The 15449-nt window shown below is 33.9% G+C and overlaps 2 protein-coding genes across 2 annotated transcripts; one reads left to right on the top strand and one right to left on the bottom strand.

Moving 5' to 3' along the window:
- Positions 1-230: 230 nt before the first annotated feature.
- LOC107843935 (bZIP transcription factor TGA10) lies at positions 231-7155 on the top strand. Its single transcript, XM_016688373.2, has 11 exons — positions 231-687; positions 791-900; positions 1364-1446; positions 1755-1877; positions 2227-2295; positions 2536-2595; positions 2752-2829; positions 2931-3006; positions 4138-4409; positions 5051-5296; positions 6769-7155. Exons 1-11 carry the CDS (start codon positions 494-496, stop codon positions 6916-6918), a joined length of 1461 nt encoding a protein of 486 aa, XP_016543859.1. The 5' UTR covers positions 231-493; the 3' UTR covers positions 6919-7155.
- A 1690-nt stretch (positions 7156-8845) lies between these two features.
- On the bottom strand, positions 8846-9337 carry LOC107844707. The gene has a single exon (XM_016689068.1). The coding sequence runs from the start codon at positions 9335-9337 to the stop codon at positions 8846-8848; it is 492 nt and encodes a 163-aa protein (XP_016544554.1).
- Between the last annotated feature and the right edge of the window lie 6112 nt (positions 9338-15449).

Below are 15449 nucleotides of genomic sequence, written 5' to 3'. Positions count from 1 at the left end.
AAAGTGCATACAAGTCATTTCACAAACTCCCACAACTAAGATGGTTGAACAAGGAAGTTCAAAAACGTCCGTTTCCATATTACAGATTAGTCTAGATATCCTTTAGCTCAAAAAAAAAATAAAAATAAAATCTTTTTTTTTCTCTTTTAAATTCAAATAAAATTGTATTCCTCGTCTTCTTCTTCTTCTCCTCCTTCTGTTTAAAAATAAATTTGTCTTTTTGTTTCGTTCGCATTCAATTCGCATTTCCTTATCCTTTCTTCACCAAAAAGAGGAGGAAATTTTTTTAGTTTCTCTCTATCTTTGGTACCGTACACCGACTGATGTGCTAGCTGTCTTACCTTTTTCCTCTCTCTATAAAGAGTGCTAGAGCGGTCTGATGCATAAAGCATGCGGCCTACGTCTCTTTTTCTCTCTATAAATAGTATAAAAAAAAAGTTAACATAAAAAATCGAGCTATCATCAGTTTTAGTGTTACATCAAAAAAAAAAAAATGGGGCTTCAAAGTCATGATAATCAAATTTCTTTTGGAAGTCATGATCATCACCAGTACCATCAACAACCTCAGCAGCATCAGCACCAGCACCAACACCAACACCTATTATTCCATGATCAGCAGAATAACGCTGATCAGATTACTTTTGGAATGTTACATCAGTCATCTTCTGTCATACCAGAAAACTTCGTGTAATTTATTTCGCGTTTTTCTTTAAATCCAAATTCGATTTTTATCAATTTTTTTTCTTATTGTTCATCATGGAGTTTTGATATATATATATTTTTTTTGCAGAAGCAAAGAGAATAGCAGTACTGGAGGTTATGATATAGGTGAACTAGATGATCAAGCTCTTTTCCTTTATCTTGATGCTCAAGATACTTCTTCAAATCATGACCAAATACGTACGTCTGTTTACTTTTTTATATTTTGAATTTCATCGTGCTTTTCTCATATTCTTTAACTTTGATTTTATGAAATTGTAGTTTTGCTCTAAAGAGATTTTCTTTGATTTATATTTTTAATCTCTTTAGTGAAAAGTCTGTTCAATCATATTTTTAATTTTTGATTCTATAAAATTATTGTACTTTTATTCTAAAGAGATTAATTCTCTCTAAGATTGTTCTTCTTTATTGACCAGATCCTCATATAACCATTTCTTCTATTTCATGATCTATACCTTTTAAATTTCTAAGTTTATGTGATACTTTTCGAATTTCGAAACTCTGAATAAATTTTCTTATCATGAATTTTATCATATGATGCTTTGAAATTCGAACTGTAACACATAAATCGACACGAAGGAAGTTTCTTTATTTGTCTCTTTGTTGGCAGCTTTTCTAAAGTTTTTCAGTTACAATTTTGCAGAAAATAATTCAGAGATGATGAGACCACCAACTCTCAATATTTTTCCATCACAACCTATGCATGTTGAGCCATCATTCACAAAGGTATATTCAAAATAAAAAATTAAACTCAAATCTTTGCATCCTCGACTAGAGGTCTCGAATTTGAATTCTGAGAATTCGATAAATCTTGTTGAGAGCACCACTCTCGAAATAAATCCTATAAAACGTGAACTTCAATATGAGTATCAAACACCAACCAGAAAAAGAACAAAAACAAGTGTAACTTGATGTGCATACAAAGACAATATGTATAATAATAATAATGTTTAAGTTTGTTGTCCTTAACTACTTTGTTTTCTAATTAAGTTTTAGTGACTTGTTATTAAATATATATTTTTTTTTTTTGGTAGGGAAATGCTGGATTTATTTCCAGTGGTTCTGAGAAATCATCTGAGCCATCCATGATGGAATTATCAAAAACCAAAAATAATGCTCTTTCTACTTCATCTGGACCTGAACCTAAAGTTCCTAAGGTATTTTTTTCTTTCAATTAATTTCTAATGTTTGTAAATAATTCTTTTGCAAAATTCTTTAGCAAAATTACTTTAAATTAATTGCAATTAAATATACATATTCAGAAATTCTACAGAAAGTATTATAAGTGAGAATAACTAATACTTCACAAGATAAAAAAATATTTAAGAAATTTATGGTCCAATGATTTTTTTTTTTTTATATAGTGTCACATAAATTGAAATAAAATTAATTATAGTATTTTTATTCTCGATTATTTAGAAGGTTGATAGTTCTTAATTTTGCACTATTAATTTAATTTAATTTAATTTAATTTCTCCTATGATTTCTTTAATTGTTTGGTGGCAGAGAGAGTGGAATAGGAAAGGTCAAAATTCAGGTTCAGAACAAAATGCATCTAAAGCAACAGATCATAAGGTAAGATTTCTAATTTTTTTTTTTTTTTTTTATAAAATGATAATTTGTTGCACAAAACCTCTTGCATTTATATAGGATTTAGAAAAAGATCGCAGCCTAAGAGGTTTGATATAAACAATACATTCTAATACAAAAATTAATGATTACTTTCACGCCTCGAACCAGTGCGATAACTTTTTTATGCAAATTTGTATTTTTTTTTTCCTTAGGAATTTTGGTTAATTTCTTTTTTATTTGCAGACATTGAGGAGACTTGCTCAGAATAGAGAGGCAGCTAGGAAAAGCAGAATTAGGAAAAAGGTACTTTATTAAATACATCATTAATTCTTTAATTATTATTTATTTTACAATTAAATCAAAAACATTATACTACTTAGTAAAATTTATTAGCTATGAGCAATTTAGCGATAAAACTTGTAACTAATTACACTACTTATTATTATTTTTAAATTGCAGGCTTATATTCAACAACTAGAATCAAGTAGGATCAGGCTAGCCCAGCTAGAGCAAGAATTACAACGGGCTAGATCTCAAGTAATTTAATTTCTCTTATTTTATCCATAATTATTTTTTCTTCTATATTTACATTAAAATAAAATAAAATAAAAATAAAAATGACCCCAAAATATTTGTAGGGTTTTCATTTTGCTGGCAGTGCTCTTTTAGGAGGAGAGCAAGGACTTTCTGGTAACATTGGAAACATAAGCTCAGGTACAATTTCAATTATCAAAGGCAAATGGACAATTTAAAGTTTATAAATTCTAAATTTTAAGGTATTTTTAGAATAATTATTTGTACCTATTAAATAAAAAATTTAAGACAGATATAAGAATTTGAATCAAAATTGATGACGTTGTCAAATCTGTACCTTCTACTCTATACCTCTCTACAATTATCTTATCTTTTAATTCCATATTACATATCCCTACAAAAAACTTAGACATTCTTATTATTCTTAGTATTAAAAAAATTTTCATCACATACTTTTCTATTTACTCATATAATTATTATTAATCTTTAATACTGTATTTTTTTTCGAAACATATTTCTCACTCACCGACCAAATATAGAAAATGTAACGGAAAATAGTTCCATTGAACATTTACCAAGAGAAAATTTAATTGCTAATATTTGTCGCTTTATGTTGCGAACATAATTAAGTACGTAAAGGTTTAACTGAGATGATCACACTCTTTAATCTTTAGTATTAATCTTATTAATCTTTAGTATTCAAAACATTTTACCAAGAACTCTTGATTTACCCCTATTATTATTATCTTTAATACTATATTTTTTCCTGAAACATATTTCTCACTCACCGACCAAATATAGAAAACGTAACGTTTACCAGGAAAATAGTTCCATTGAAACATTCATTTACCAAGAGAAAATTTAATTGCTTATATTTGTTGCTTTATATTGCGAACATAATTAAGTATGTAAAAGTTTAACTAAGATGGTCACACATTTTAATCTTATTAATCTTTAGTTTTCAAAACATTCTATCAAGGACTCTTGATTTACTCATATTATTATTATCTTCTTTAATACTATATTTTTTTTCGAAACATATTTCTCACTCATCGACCAAATATAGAAAATGTAACGTTTTCCAGGAAAATAGTTCCATTAAACATTTACCAAGAGAGAATTTAATTGCTAATATTTGTTGCTTTTATGTTGCGCGAACATAATTAAGTACGTAAAAGTTTTAACTGAGATGGTCACACACTTTATCAGATTAGGCAAAGGTTCTGAGATCGAATTTCTCTCACTGCTACACATTATCGAAATGAATTTTCACATGCTTATTTTCTTTATTTTTTTTTGCATGAATTATAGATGCTGCAGTATTTGATATGGAGTACTCAAGGTGGCTAGAGGAACATCATCGTCTTATGTGTGAACTTCGAAATGCATTGACAGAACATTTCCCAGAGAATGAACTTCGAATGTATGTTGATAATTGTGTGTCACATTACGATGAAATCATGAATCTCAAGGCCATGCTTCTTAAATCCGATGTATTTCATCTTGTTTCCGGCACGTGGAAAACTCCGGCCGAGCGCTGTTTCATTTGGATGGGCGATTTTCGCCCATCTGAGATCATTAAGGTACACATATGATTTAACTTTTATATACTGACAGTGACATTAGTATCAATAATTTGGGAAATAAGGAAAGTTACATGTATATAAGTTGCTTAAGTTCTAGAAATGCAAAACCCTTGTCAAATTAACCTATTTTTCTTTTTAGTCTGTTTCATAAAGAATAACCACCAAATTAAAGGATATCCTGGTACGTTTGATGTATCTTTAGACTATATATATTTAAAGTCAAAACAGGTCGATCAATTTGAAACGGAGAGAGTACTTTATTTCTCTCTGTGATACACTGTTAATTAGTAAGTCCCATTATCAATAAATTACTACATTAGAAATAATTTAGAATTAATCTATTTATTTTATCTTTAATGAGACGATTTACACCACTAGTTTTGATTTTTTTCTTTAAATGAAAAGTTCATGCCTAATGTATAAACTTAGTCGCATAAATTGGAACGGAAGGAGTACTCCTACATTTTTCAAAAAACAAAATAAAATTTGGGGTAGAAAATTACAATGTGGATTGTTGAACCCTCACCAACCAACTGAGCTATTAAGATTCTTCGGAGGGAATGCTACATACTTTTTCTAATTTCATCACTTTTTGTTTCTACAATTATTTATTGTTGTTAATGATGGATGATTAATAGATAATCCTGAGTCAGATAGAGCCATTAACAGAACAACAATTTGTTGGAATTTGTGGATTACAACAATCAACACAAGAAGCTGAGGAAGCTCTCTCACAAGGCTTGGAATCTTTGAATCAATCAGTTTCAGACACAATTGTTTCTGATGCATTATTGGCTAATTCCCCTCAAAACATGGCTAATTATATGGGACAAATGGCTCTTGCTATCAACAAACTTTCCACTCTTGAAGGCTTTGTTAGACAGGTATATATATATATATATATACATGCCATATTTATTAACTCATATTCCCTCCGTCTCAGTTTATGTGATGCAGTATTAACCGAACGTCAAGTTTAAAAATAAAAAAAAGGTCTTCTAGAAACCTCGGGATTGAAAATGGAGGGTGTTTACTATCTGAGCAACCCCATTTCTAAAAGGCATAATACATAAACATGCCCTTTAACTTGGTCTCAAATCACATCTATGACCTCCAACTTTGGGTGTGTGCATAAGTAGACACTTAAACTTGTATAAAGTTGAACAAATAGACACACACATCCAATGTGACATAAGACACGTAGTACGTCATGTAGGATAAGAATTGTCCAATTAGGACGCTACGTAGGACATATATGTCTACTTATTCAACTTTATACAAGTTTAAGTATCTACTTGTGCACACCCAAAGTTGGAGGTCATAAATATGATCTGAGACCAAATTATAGGACATGTTTATATATTGCGCCATTCTAAACTTTATGTTCTAGAACAATTTCAACTCTAAAATAAATTTATCAACATTGTATGCATGACACATAATTGTGATAGATGGAGTCAAATTAAGTTATATTTGCTGAGGAGTAGATTGGTAGGGCCAAGATAGAAGAAGTGCATCTACTCCTACTTTAGTTGGAAAACCTACTACATATGTTGACCTATTCTCTCCACCTTATTTCCATAATTATATACCTTCACCACCGTTTCAATTTGTTTGTCTGATTTTAACTTGACATGAATTTTAAAAAAAATAAAGAAGACCTCTGAATCTTGTAGTCTTAAACCAAAAATATGTGAAATATACCAAGATATCTTTTAATCTTGTGGTAAGGTAACTATGTTATCAAAAACCCTAGCTTCCTTTGAGTATTATTTAAATGTCATTTTGGTATGAATTCAGTACAAAAGCAACACTAGACAGAACAATCTTGTAAAATTGACACTACCAAATATATAGGGGAGGGACTCAAAAATACTACACTCAGGCTATGATTTTTGTAACATCGTTTGAATTTTGAGAGTTTAAATATGTAAATTTTATTTCAAAAAATTTAAAGATTTTATAGCTGATTCACAAAAAAATTGACTTTCGGAATTTGAATGGTGTCATTGCCACATAAATTGGAACAAAGATCATATATTAAGTCATTTTCATAAACCTTTTGATTTGAAACACATTTGAGAGAGCTTGCCCCCATAAAAATATTTCATTTACATATTGTATAACTAAAATTCCCAGCTAATAGTAGTTTTCTTTTCACAGTCAGAATTTGTAATAAAATCTTACATTAAGTCAATAACTACCCTAGCCACAGTAGTTATTGGGATTTCCACACACATACATACACACACACACACACATATATATATATATATATATATATATATTTATATTTTACGTTGATGGTGATTTATATATTCAAAATACAAGTTAAATGACTATTTTTCAATGACAGGCAGATAATTTGAGGCATCAAACAATTCATCGACTTCATCAAATCCTAACGAGTCGCCAAGCTGCAAGGTGTTTTCTGGCAATTGCTGAATATTTTCATAGGCTTAGAGCTCTTAGCTCTCTATGGATTGCAAGGCCTCGACAAGAATAATAACTAAATTATAAACTTTTTATTAGCTAGTTATAGCTAGGTTAATTACTATTAGGTCCTTCTTGGTATATTTTCCTAAAAATATACTCACTTTTTTGTCCTTTTTTATTTTTATTTTCCCTTTTAACTCTCTAGTTTTTATGTAGATGTATAGACAAACTAAAGAATAACCATAGTAAAATGTAAAAGTAGAAGTTCATGATCTCCTTTTAATTATATGTCTATTGATCTTTTTAATTATTGGTTTTTCCGAGGCAGAGGTAAGGCAAACTTGCATAATGACTTAGTATTGTTCCTACATTTCCCTCGACCTAATCACTTAGGGCGCAACTTGTGTTCAAAGACTCGATGATTCACGAGATTTTGCAATACCAAGTATTACATTTCGTTATGTTTTTTCATGAAATTGAAACTTACCCTCTAAGAGTACTCCACTTTGTGGGACTATTCTAGTTATGTTGTTGTTTCTTCCTAATCATGTGATAGTAATTAATCTGGATTATAGAGAGATATCTCACAAAAAAGAATATTAAATTCTCGTTGAAGTTAAAATCAAATATGATTTGGAGTTACTTTCGTGAAATTTAGGTAAAGTTAAGTAACTTTTTCATTATAAAAATTATATAGTTCCTACTTTATTAACCCTGAAAAAGAAGAAAAAATAATTGACACAAGTAATGACTTTTAACTCTTCTTTTACTGAAATGTCTTAACCCTGAAATAGGAAAATAGATACTATAAGAAATTAATAATGTATAGTACTTTTGAATGATGTTATTTTCATTTCCTCAATCTATGCCTATGGAATTCTGACGCAGTTTCTTTTATGCATATAAAATTTAAGATTGTGCATGAGCTTTTCATTCTTTTTCTTGTCCTCGTTCCAGCGTGGTGGATATAAGATGAGGAAAGAGAGATTGAGATTGTTTGGACATGTGAAGAGGCGAGGTGCAGACGCACCAGTGGGGAGGTGCGAGAGGTTGGATATTGTAGGCACAAGGAGAGGTAGGAGAAGGCCAAAGAAGTATTAGAGAGAGATGAGTAGACAGGACTAGCGTAACTTCAAGTTACCGAGGACATGACCTTACATAGGAGTGCGTGAATGACGCGTATTAAAATAGAAGGTTAGTCGTGTGGGAGCATTGTCTTGCTTTTCAAGGGTTTAGGCTTGTTGATATTTGTCGTGTACTAAGCGCAGTATGGCAGTTTAGGGTTTAGATGAGATGTTAAGATGAAGTTGATCCCTGCTAGTGATATCTATATAGTCTGTTGTTTATGGTGTTTTCACTATCACACTATTTTGTTAGTGTTACTATTTTTGGCTTGCAGACTTTGCACTGTTCACTTGTTAGTTGTTACATTTTCTTCATTGTTTCTTTCTTTTTTGTACCTGAATTTGCTGCACTTGAGTCGAGGGTTTTTCAAAAACAGCCTCTTTGCCTCCTTGAGGTAGTGATAAGGTTTGTGTACACTCTTAACTCCTAAACCGAGTATGTTGTTGTCCTCATCCCTGCATTTTAAGTTCATGAGGACTTGAACTCTACCTTGTAGATAAGCGAATTTTGTTCGTTGTTGCCTCTATTTTTTTTCCTGACTTGGGGTTTTCCAAGTTAAATTTGTGTCTCAACTACTACGTTACCAGATTTCTTTCTCGATTATTTATATGAGAATATCTGTCCTGTTATCGATTTATGCTACGTCATAAAGAGAGGCTAAAAGACATGGCATATCAGAAAGAGCAGATTGAAAATTTTAAAGAAGCAGCAAATTGATTCAAGGGTAAAAGTGCCAAGAATAAGGCGAAGTTAACAAGATCTGCATAGAGACTTTGATAAAATCACACAGCAGAAAAAAAAAAACAACAGCGGTAAACAAAACTATGCTGAAAAAAACAAAGAAAGACGAGTAAGCCTGCAATGAGTACTGTTTAATCTGCTATCCTGAGTTCGTTTAAGCGCTGAACAGATAAATTGCTTCGCGTCTCACTATCAATTCCAGACTCTTTAATCAGGGCACAAGAAACATGCAGAGTCTCATCGCGCTCCAAGTTATAGTATAACATACTATCTTTTGTCACAACTTTGTCAGAACAACGGTTGCATTTGATAACCGCCTTCTCATGTTTGAATGGGAATGAATAAGAGAGCTTGTAGCTGACATCTTCCACTGTCAAGATCTTGGGAGCGCTAGCGCAAAAACGATCAATAAAAAAATTGCATTCTGTGCAACAGTACGCCCGTGCAGAACTGTCATTTGTGTAGTTTTGACAACCAGGGCATTTGAGATTCCCATTTTGAAAGTCCGCGTACCAAGTTAACTTGAGAGGGTGGTGAGGATGAGACATATGTTGAATCTTGGATGGAAGAGAGAAGCATGTATTGCCAATAAAGTAGTTGCAACCCTCGCAAACAAACCCCATCGTGGACACAAAGTTGCACAAGCTGCACCTCCGGGGCTTGCCCGGGTCATATTCCTTGAGAGTATGACGGTGAGTGAAATGCGTGACCCCCTCACTCGTTTGACTAGCACGAGCAGGAGGGCGATTTGTTATAGGTAAAGTTTCAGCGGGTTCTGAAGTTTCGTCATTGAATCACTTTCTGTTGCAAATTCGATTATAGCAGCACAGTCAAAGTGACAGAGGTAATCATGCTCATGATTGTAAAATAACCAAGAACCCGAAATGGGAACAACTTCAGTACAAATTGAGCAAGAGAGACTAGCAGACTCACTGTTTATTGGTAATGAAAAGAGCAGATGTAGAGGGCATTTCACTCTCAGGCCCAAAGTTATCGGTATAGAAGCACATTCAACATGAAGATTGAAATTGCACAAGCGGCAGCAATAGTATGATAGAAACAAAGAAAGTTCATAATCATCAACGCCACAAGCCGCGTAGTGAAACTTCTCTTCGTCATCGCCCAACCGAAAGGGCCTCAGAACAAGAGTGTGGTCATAGCCGGGATGAAAATCATGGCGAATTTCTTTAGGGAAGTTACGACACACATCATGAAGATAATAATCACAACGTAGGCAAGCATAACCTCGACCAGATATTATGGAATCGCAAAAGTTGCATTTGATTCGTTCTGTCTCTCTCAGGTGCAAACGAAGCAATGGATGACAGTGGCTGAAGTGATTTAAAGCAGCATCGCGAATAGGAGGATCCGAGGCATCAGCGAAAGCAGCTCTTAGTAACTGATTCATTCGCAATGGCTTCCCTCCTCTTCGGACATGTTGCATTGTACATTGATTTTTGTCTTTGTCATTCAACTTTACTTCTTCTTCCTTGGTAGTATACATCCTTAATTTTTTCTCTTCAGTTCTAGTTGTGATGTGAAATGTGTATTGGATGAATATGTTATATATACAGATACAACTCTTTCTTGGGATTAAACAGTTTTTGATCCATAAATTCTTGATAAGTTCTACTTCCTCCGTTCTATACACGGTCTCGTTTGACTCGCCACACTCATTAAGAAAATATTAATTAGAAGTATATTTTATAAAATTAATCCTATTAATCCTTTTTTAAAACTCGAAATCTAACTATTAGTACTGTTTTCTTTAGTTATTTAATACTGAGGGTAATATGAAAAAGAAGTAATAAAACATTCTTGATTTGCGAAAATGAACAACTAATTTGAAATAAACATATTTAGAAAGGAGACCAACTAAAATAAAAGGGAAAATGCTTTGTTTCCACCCTGAACTATACACAAAATTGCTGAGACACACCCGAACTTTAGAAGGGTCTTATTACCCCTGCACCAATTAAAATCGTATTTTTGACAACCTTAGTGCCTATGTGGCACGTACGTTGCACATCAGTGAATCAACACACTGAAGGTCAACATGGGCATATGTATGTGCCACGTAGAAACTAAAGTTGCAAAAAATACGGTTTCAATTAGATCAGGGTAATAGGACCCTCCTAAAGTTCGGATGTGTCTCAACAATTTTCTATATAATTTAGGATGGAAGCAGTGCATTTTCTTAAAATAAAGCGGAGTGAGTGTACAGTATAACTATCTCTTGGGAAGATTAAACAGTTTTGGAACCATAAAATCTTGATAAGTTCTAAATATTGGCATGCTTTAGACAAGTTTTCGTTTTTCCTAATGCTAATCAATATAAAGATTTACCAAGACCAAAGTGTGCATATTTTTATTCTTTTTTCTTTTATAGTGGCTGGATTATGGTTGAGCTTTATCAATATCTTGAGTTAATTTGGACCCAATATAATTTTTAGGCTATTGCTTATTGACGCACAAAACAAATTGCTGGATAACATTAGCAATTGATTTGGATTTTTTGATTGACCTATGCTAACAAATTCATAATATTAGGGCTTGAGAGTAGTGATCTAACCTCAATACATGATTTCTCTAAAAATTATTATGTGAAATGTTGGACAAATTATGAACATTTTTGTCAAAATATCTTTTCGTTCAATATATAGTTGGGAACTGATATGATTAATTAGCATTAGGAAAAATAAAGTTTGTTTTCAAAGCATGTTAGTATTGGGCTTAGTTGTTGATGTTATTGGAATTTGTTTGTGTTAGAGTTTATACCCCGAATTTTGTTGATCTGGCCCTGAAAAGTTTGCGGTGCAATCTATGTTTGTGATTTTTAGTGAGGCCTGTGGTGGTAGCGGAGGGATCGGGCTGATACCCGTTGGGGGAGCGGGTTATTCGCCCCCACGGTATGGACCTGTACGTTAGCTTAAGATTTATTTGTACGCACGTATTATATAAGTGCATTTAATGAGTCGTTTTGGATGTAACATAAAATACGTTATTGAGACGTTCGTCTCCTTGTTGTATTCCTTTCCATTATAGTGAATTTCTCCTCCTTTGTCTGTGGTTTTTCCCGTCAAGGGTTTCCACGTATAAAAACACACACCTGATTATAAAGTACTACCTTTTCTCGTTCGCTTTAATTTGTCATATTTGGATTTGACACACTCATTTAAAAAAAACAATTATTGACATGATTATTTTATGTACCCCTATTAAATGATGTTTACTATTATGTCTTAAAATTAATTTTGAAAACAAAACAACTAATGCTAATGGTATAATAGGAAAACGAAAATTGTCTTTTCTTGACTTGTCAAAAAATGACAAGTAAAACTGAAAGCTGTTATTGAAATGTATAGGAATAAGCAATATCACAAAATGAAAGAAAAGAAGAAGAATACACAGATTTTACGTGGAAATCCTTGACGCGAAAAATCACGGGTAGAGGAGGAGGAAATTCACTATAATGAAAAGGAATACAAGGAGGAGATGAAAGTCTCAATGACGTACTATATAACACATCTAAAAACAATCCACTAAATCGCACTTATATAATACGTGCATACAAATAAATCCTAAGCCAAAAAACATATAGGTCTGGGGCCCGATCCCTCCGCTACCACCACAGGCCCCCAAAAAATATCAAACAAGGGTCGCACCACGAACTTTTTAGGCCAGATCAACAAAATTTGGGTCACAAACTCTAACAAAAACTAAGTTTGATTTGTCTAATGTCAGTGGCCGCAGAGGAGGGCAGTCATTACGAATGAGTCAGTTACTACGAGCTGCTTTTGCTGATGTATCAGCTCGTTCTCCTCCTCATGTTGCTGTCATAAATCACTTCAGTCATCGTCATCCATTGCTGCGATTGCATCTTCAGGAGAGTGAAGCAATCAAATGTTGCTTTTGCAATATCATCATCTCTTGGTTGAGCTTATGCGTGTGAGAAGCATTGTGATCATTACCTTCATGTGGTGTGCAGTAATTTCCCTAGAGAAATTCGCCATGACATTCATCCCGGCTCTGACCACACTTGTATGCTGAGTCCCTTTCAATTCACTGGCCGAGAGCAGTTTCATTGCGCTGCAGGTGGGCATGATGATTCTGTGCATGAGCATGATTGCCTCAGTCACTTCGACTGTGCTGCTGTATCAGAATACTGAATGGAGAATGATTCATGGTTAAACTTTAATATCGACTGCAAACTCAGGCGACAACAAATCGTCCTCCTATACTTGCAGGTCACCGTGTGGGGCTTGGCCAAGCCCCTGGCGTGCAGCTTGTGCAACATTGAATATTCGAAAGGGTACTTTTGCAGTGGTTGCAATTACGTTATTGACAAGATTTACTTCTCGGTCCTTCCATGATACAACATATGTCTCACTGCCACCCCCTCTCAAGTTAACTTGCTACTTGGATTTTCAAAATGAGAATATCAACTGCCAGGGCTGGCACAGTAATTTCAATAGGCATACTATTGTGCCCCATGCAAATTTATTATAAATCGTCAGTGTGCTGTCATGTGACCAGGACCTTGAACCTGGCGGACAATGTCTCATACAAGCTTTTCTTTGAATTTCGCATGAGAATACAACGATCAAGTGCAGCATTTGTTCCAAGAAAGTGGTGACCAAAGGTGGTTTGTTGTACTATAATCTAGCTCCTGATGAAGCTTTGCACGTTTGTTGTGCCCTCAGAAAAGAATCCGGCAACAATGAGGCAAAGATGGATAGGTTATCAATTCAACACTTAAATGAAGCAAGGGTAGCTGATTAGACCGAAATTAGTTCCTTCCCAAGACTGGAAGTTTCGTGAAGTTGCAGTATGTGGGTGTTTTTCTTTGTATTACATCTTGGTATGTTTGTTTCTTTACTTTTTCCTTTTTTACTCCTGGATGCTATGCTTTGTTTCTGCTGTGTGATTTGGTATTGTGACTGTTGACTCCTTTTTTGGCTTCACAAACGTATACTACTCGTTCGGTGTCTTTCCAGCCTAAGCCTGTGATACAATAGGAGTATATGCTTGTGAAGTTGAATGTATCTTATGCTCGTGTTCATATTTCTTATTCTTGTCAAACTCAAGCCATCACCAAGAAGCAACAGAACTGCGTCAGGGTAAACGGGGAGTATGTTGATTTCAGAGTACCCAATAGATGCATGTTGTAAGTTTGAATTTTAACAAGGGATAGCCCACTAGTCTAGTTTTTTTTGGATTTAGTCGAGGAGCGTGAAAGCTACGCCCTCCTTCGCTCGGATATCCTCATTTCTAATTTTACCTCTCCTCCTGGTATACTCACACATCAATCGCGACATCCTCATCTCCCATCACTTTCATCTTCTGAATGTGAGAATTCTTCACTGGCGAACACTACGACCTATATAGCATAGTTGGTCTAACTACCATTTTGTAGAACTTGCCTTTCAGTTTAGGTGACACCTTCTTATAACACAAGATTACACCAAAACTAGTAATACTATCAGGGACAAATAAAGACGACATTAGTATAGATACTATTCAACATATAATACACGTTCATCTGATTGCTCTTCATCTTCTGTAATGCCTTCATAAACCAATTACCGAAGAGCTATGGAGTATTTTGCAAGTTGAGTTCTTGCAGATTTGGCAACACCCAAATTGTTATCACTCCTAATTGTTGGGGTGTAGAGACTGATTAATATGTGATGTAAATATGTGGATCCAAATTTTAGGCTGTACCTTTTATTCTCATTTTCTGTTGTAATTGTACATACTCTGAATCATCAATATAAATAGCCCGTCCGCCGTGGAGTTTACCCACGGGTGTTACCACGTAATTCATTCTTACGTATCTCTCTCTCCCCTCACGAACTTTCTCTCTCGTTTTCTTTAGTCTCTCCATCGACCTAGTGTGTGTATATGCGAATCGATCCAACACTACTAAGATATGATCCGAAGCTATCCCCTTCCATATGAAGAATCAAGCGAACATAAAGCAGCAACATAACTCGAACAAATAAAACACAACCATTAGCTAACTATGAACAAGAAGAGTAGCTAAGTTACCATGGGAGTCAGCACTATGAGTATCGGAGAGGAGAGTAGAAACCGACATGGCCCCCTTTTCACTAAGGAAGAAATGTTGATTTCAAAACCGGTAAGCGAGAACACTAGAAAAGGTGCATCAAATGACTAATACTCAAGGGATGTTTGCTTGCTCACTTAGCATACAAAATGGCATTACCACATAAGGCTAACACGTGAACTATCGCCACATAAAGCTAGTAAAATTTGATGAGATAAAGTCGATGATATACGTAAATATTAAAGTGATATATTCATAGTGGTTTACTATATGCAATTACTTTCATTGTTGCTTCATTCTTGGGGATGAAACTTTTCCTAAGTGCATTCAGGAGGTTACGTTCTTAATGCTTGAGTGTTAAAGTAGTGAAGATGAGGACAGGTCTGATTCTTTCCATTTCTTTATGTTGCCATTTGGTTGTAGCAAACATTATTCTAAAAGAAACATCTGTTGTTTGAGTAGTAGGCAAGCAAAGAGAAAATTCCAAAAAGAAAAAAATACTTTTCCCTTTTTTCTTCTTTAGAGTGTCTGCCTTCGCAAGAAAGCATATATTCTGGAGAAGTCCTCACATGAGTTTGAGTGAAGCAAGATATGGAATCAGATGTTCGCTACTTTAAAATGTTAGCTAATCGACACTTTCGCTTTAATGCTATTATTTTGACCCC

Source organism: Capsicum annuum, chromosome 10 (genome assembly GCF_002878395.1).
Source record: "Capsicum annuum cultivar UCD-10X-F1 chromosome 10, UCD10Xv1.1, whole genome shotgun sequence".
NCBI classification, from domain to species: domain Eukaryota; kingdom Viridiplantae; phylum Streptophyta; class Magnoliopsida; order Solanales; family Solanaceae; genus Capsicum; species Capsicum annuum.
This window is presented reverse-complemented; position numbering and strand designations above follow the sequence as displayed.

What these genes read in the sequence shown, in the direction of transcription:
- LOC107844707 (XM_016689068.1), bottom strand. Translation starts at nt 9,337, where the DNA reads ATGGGGTTTGTTTGCGAGGGTTGCAACTACTTTATTGGCAATACATGC.
- LOC107843935 (XM_016688373.2), top strand. Translation starts at nt 494, where the DNA reads ATGGGGCTTCAAAGTCATGATAATCAAATTTCTTTTGGAAGTCATGAT. An exon ending in TTCAAATCATGACCAAATAC is followed by an intron (nt 901 to 1,363) that starts GTACGTCTGTTT and finishes ACAATTTTGCAG; the next exon opens with AAAATAATTCAGAGATGATG. An exon ending in TTGAAGGCTTTGTTAGACAG is followed by an intron (nt 5,297 to 6,768) that starts GTATATATATAT and finishes TTTCAATGACAG; the next exon opens with GCAGATAATTTGAGGCATCA.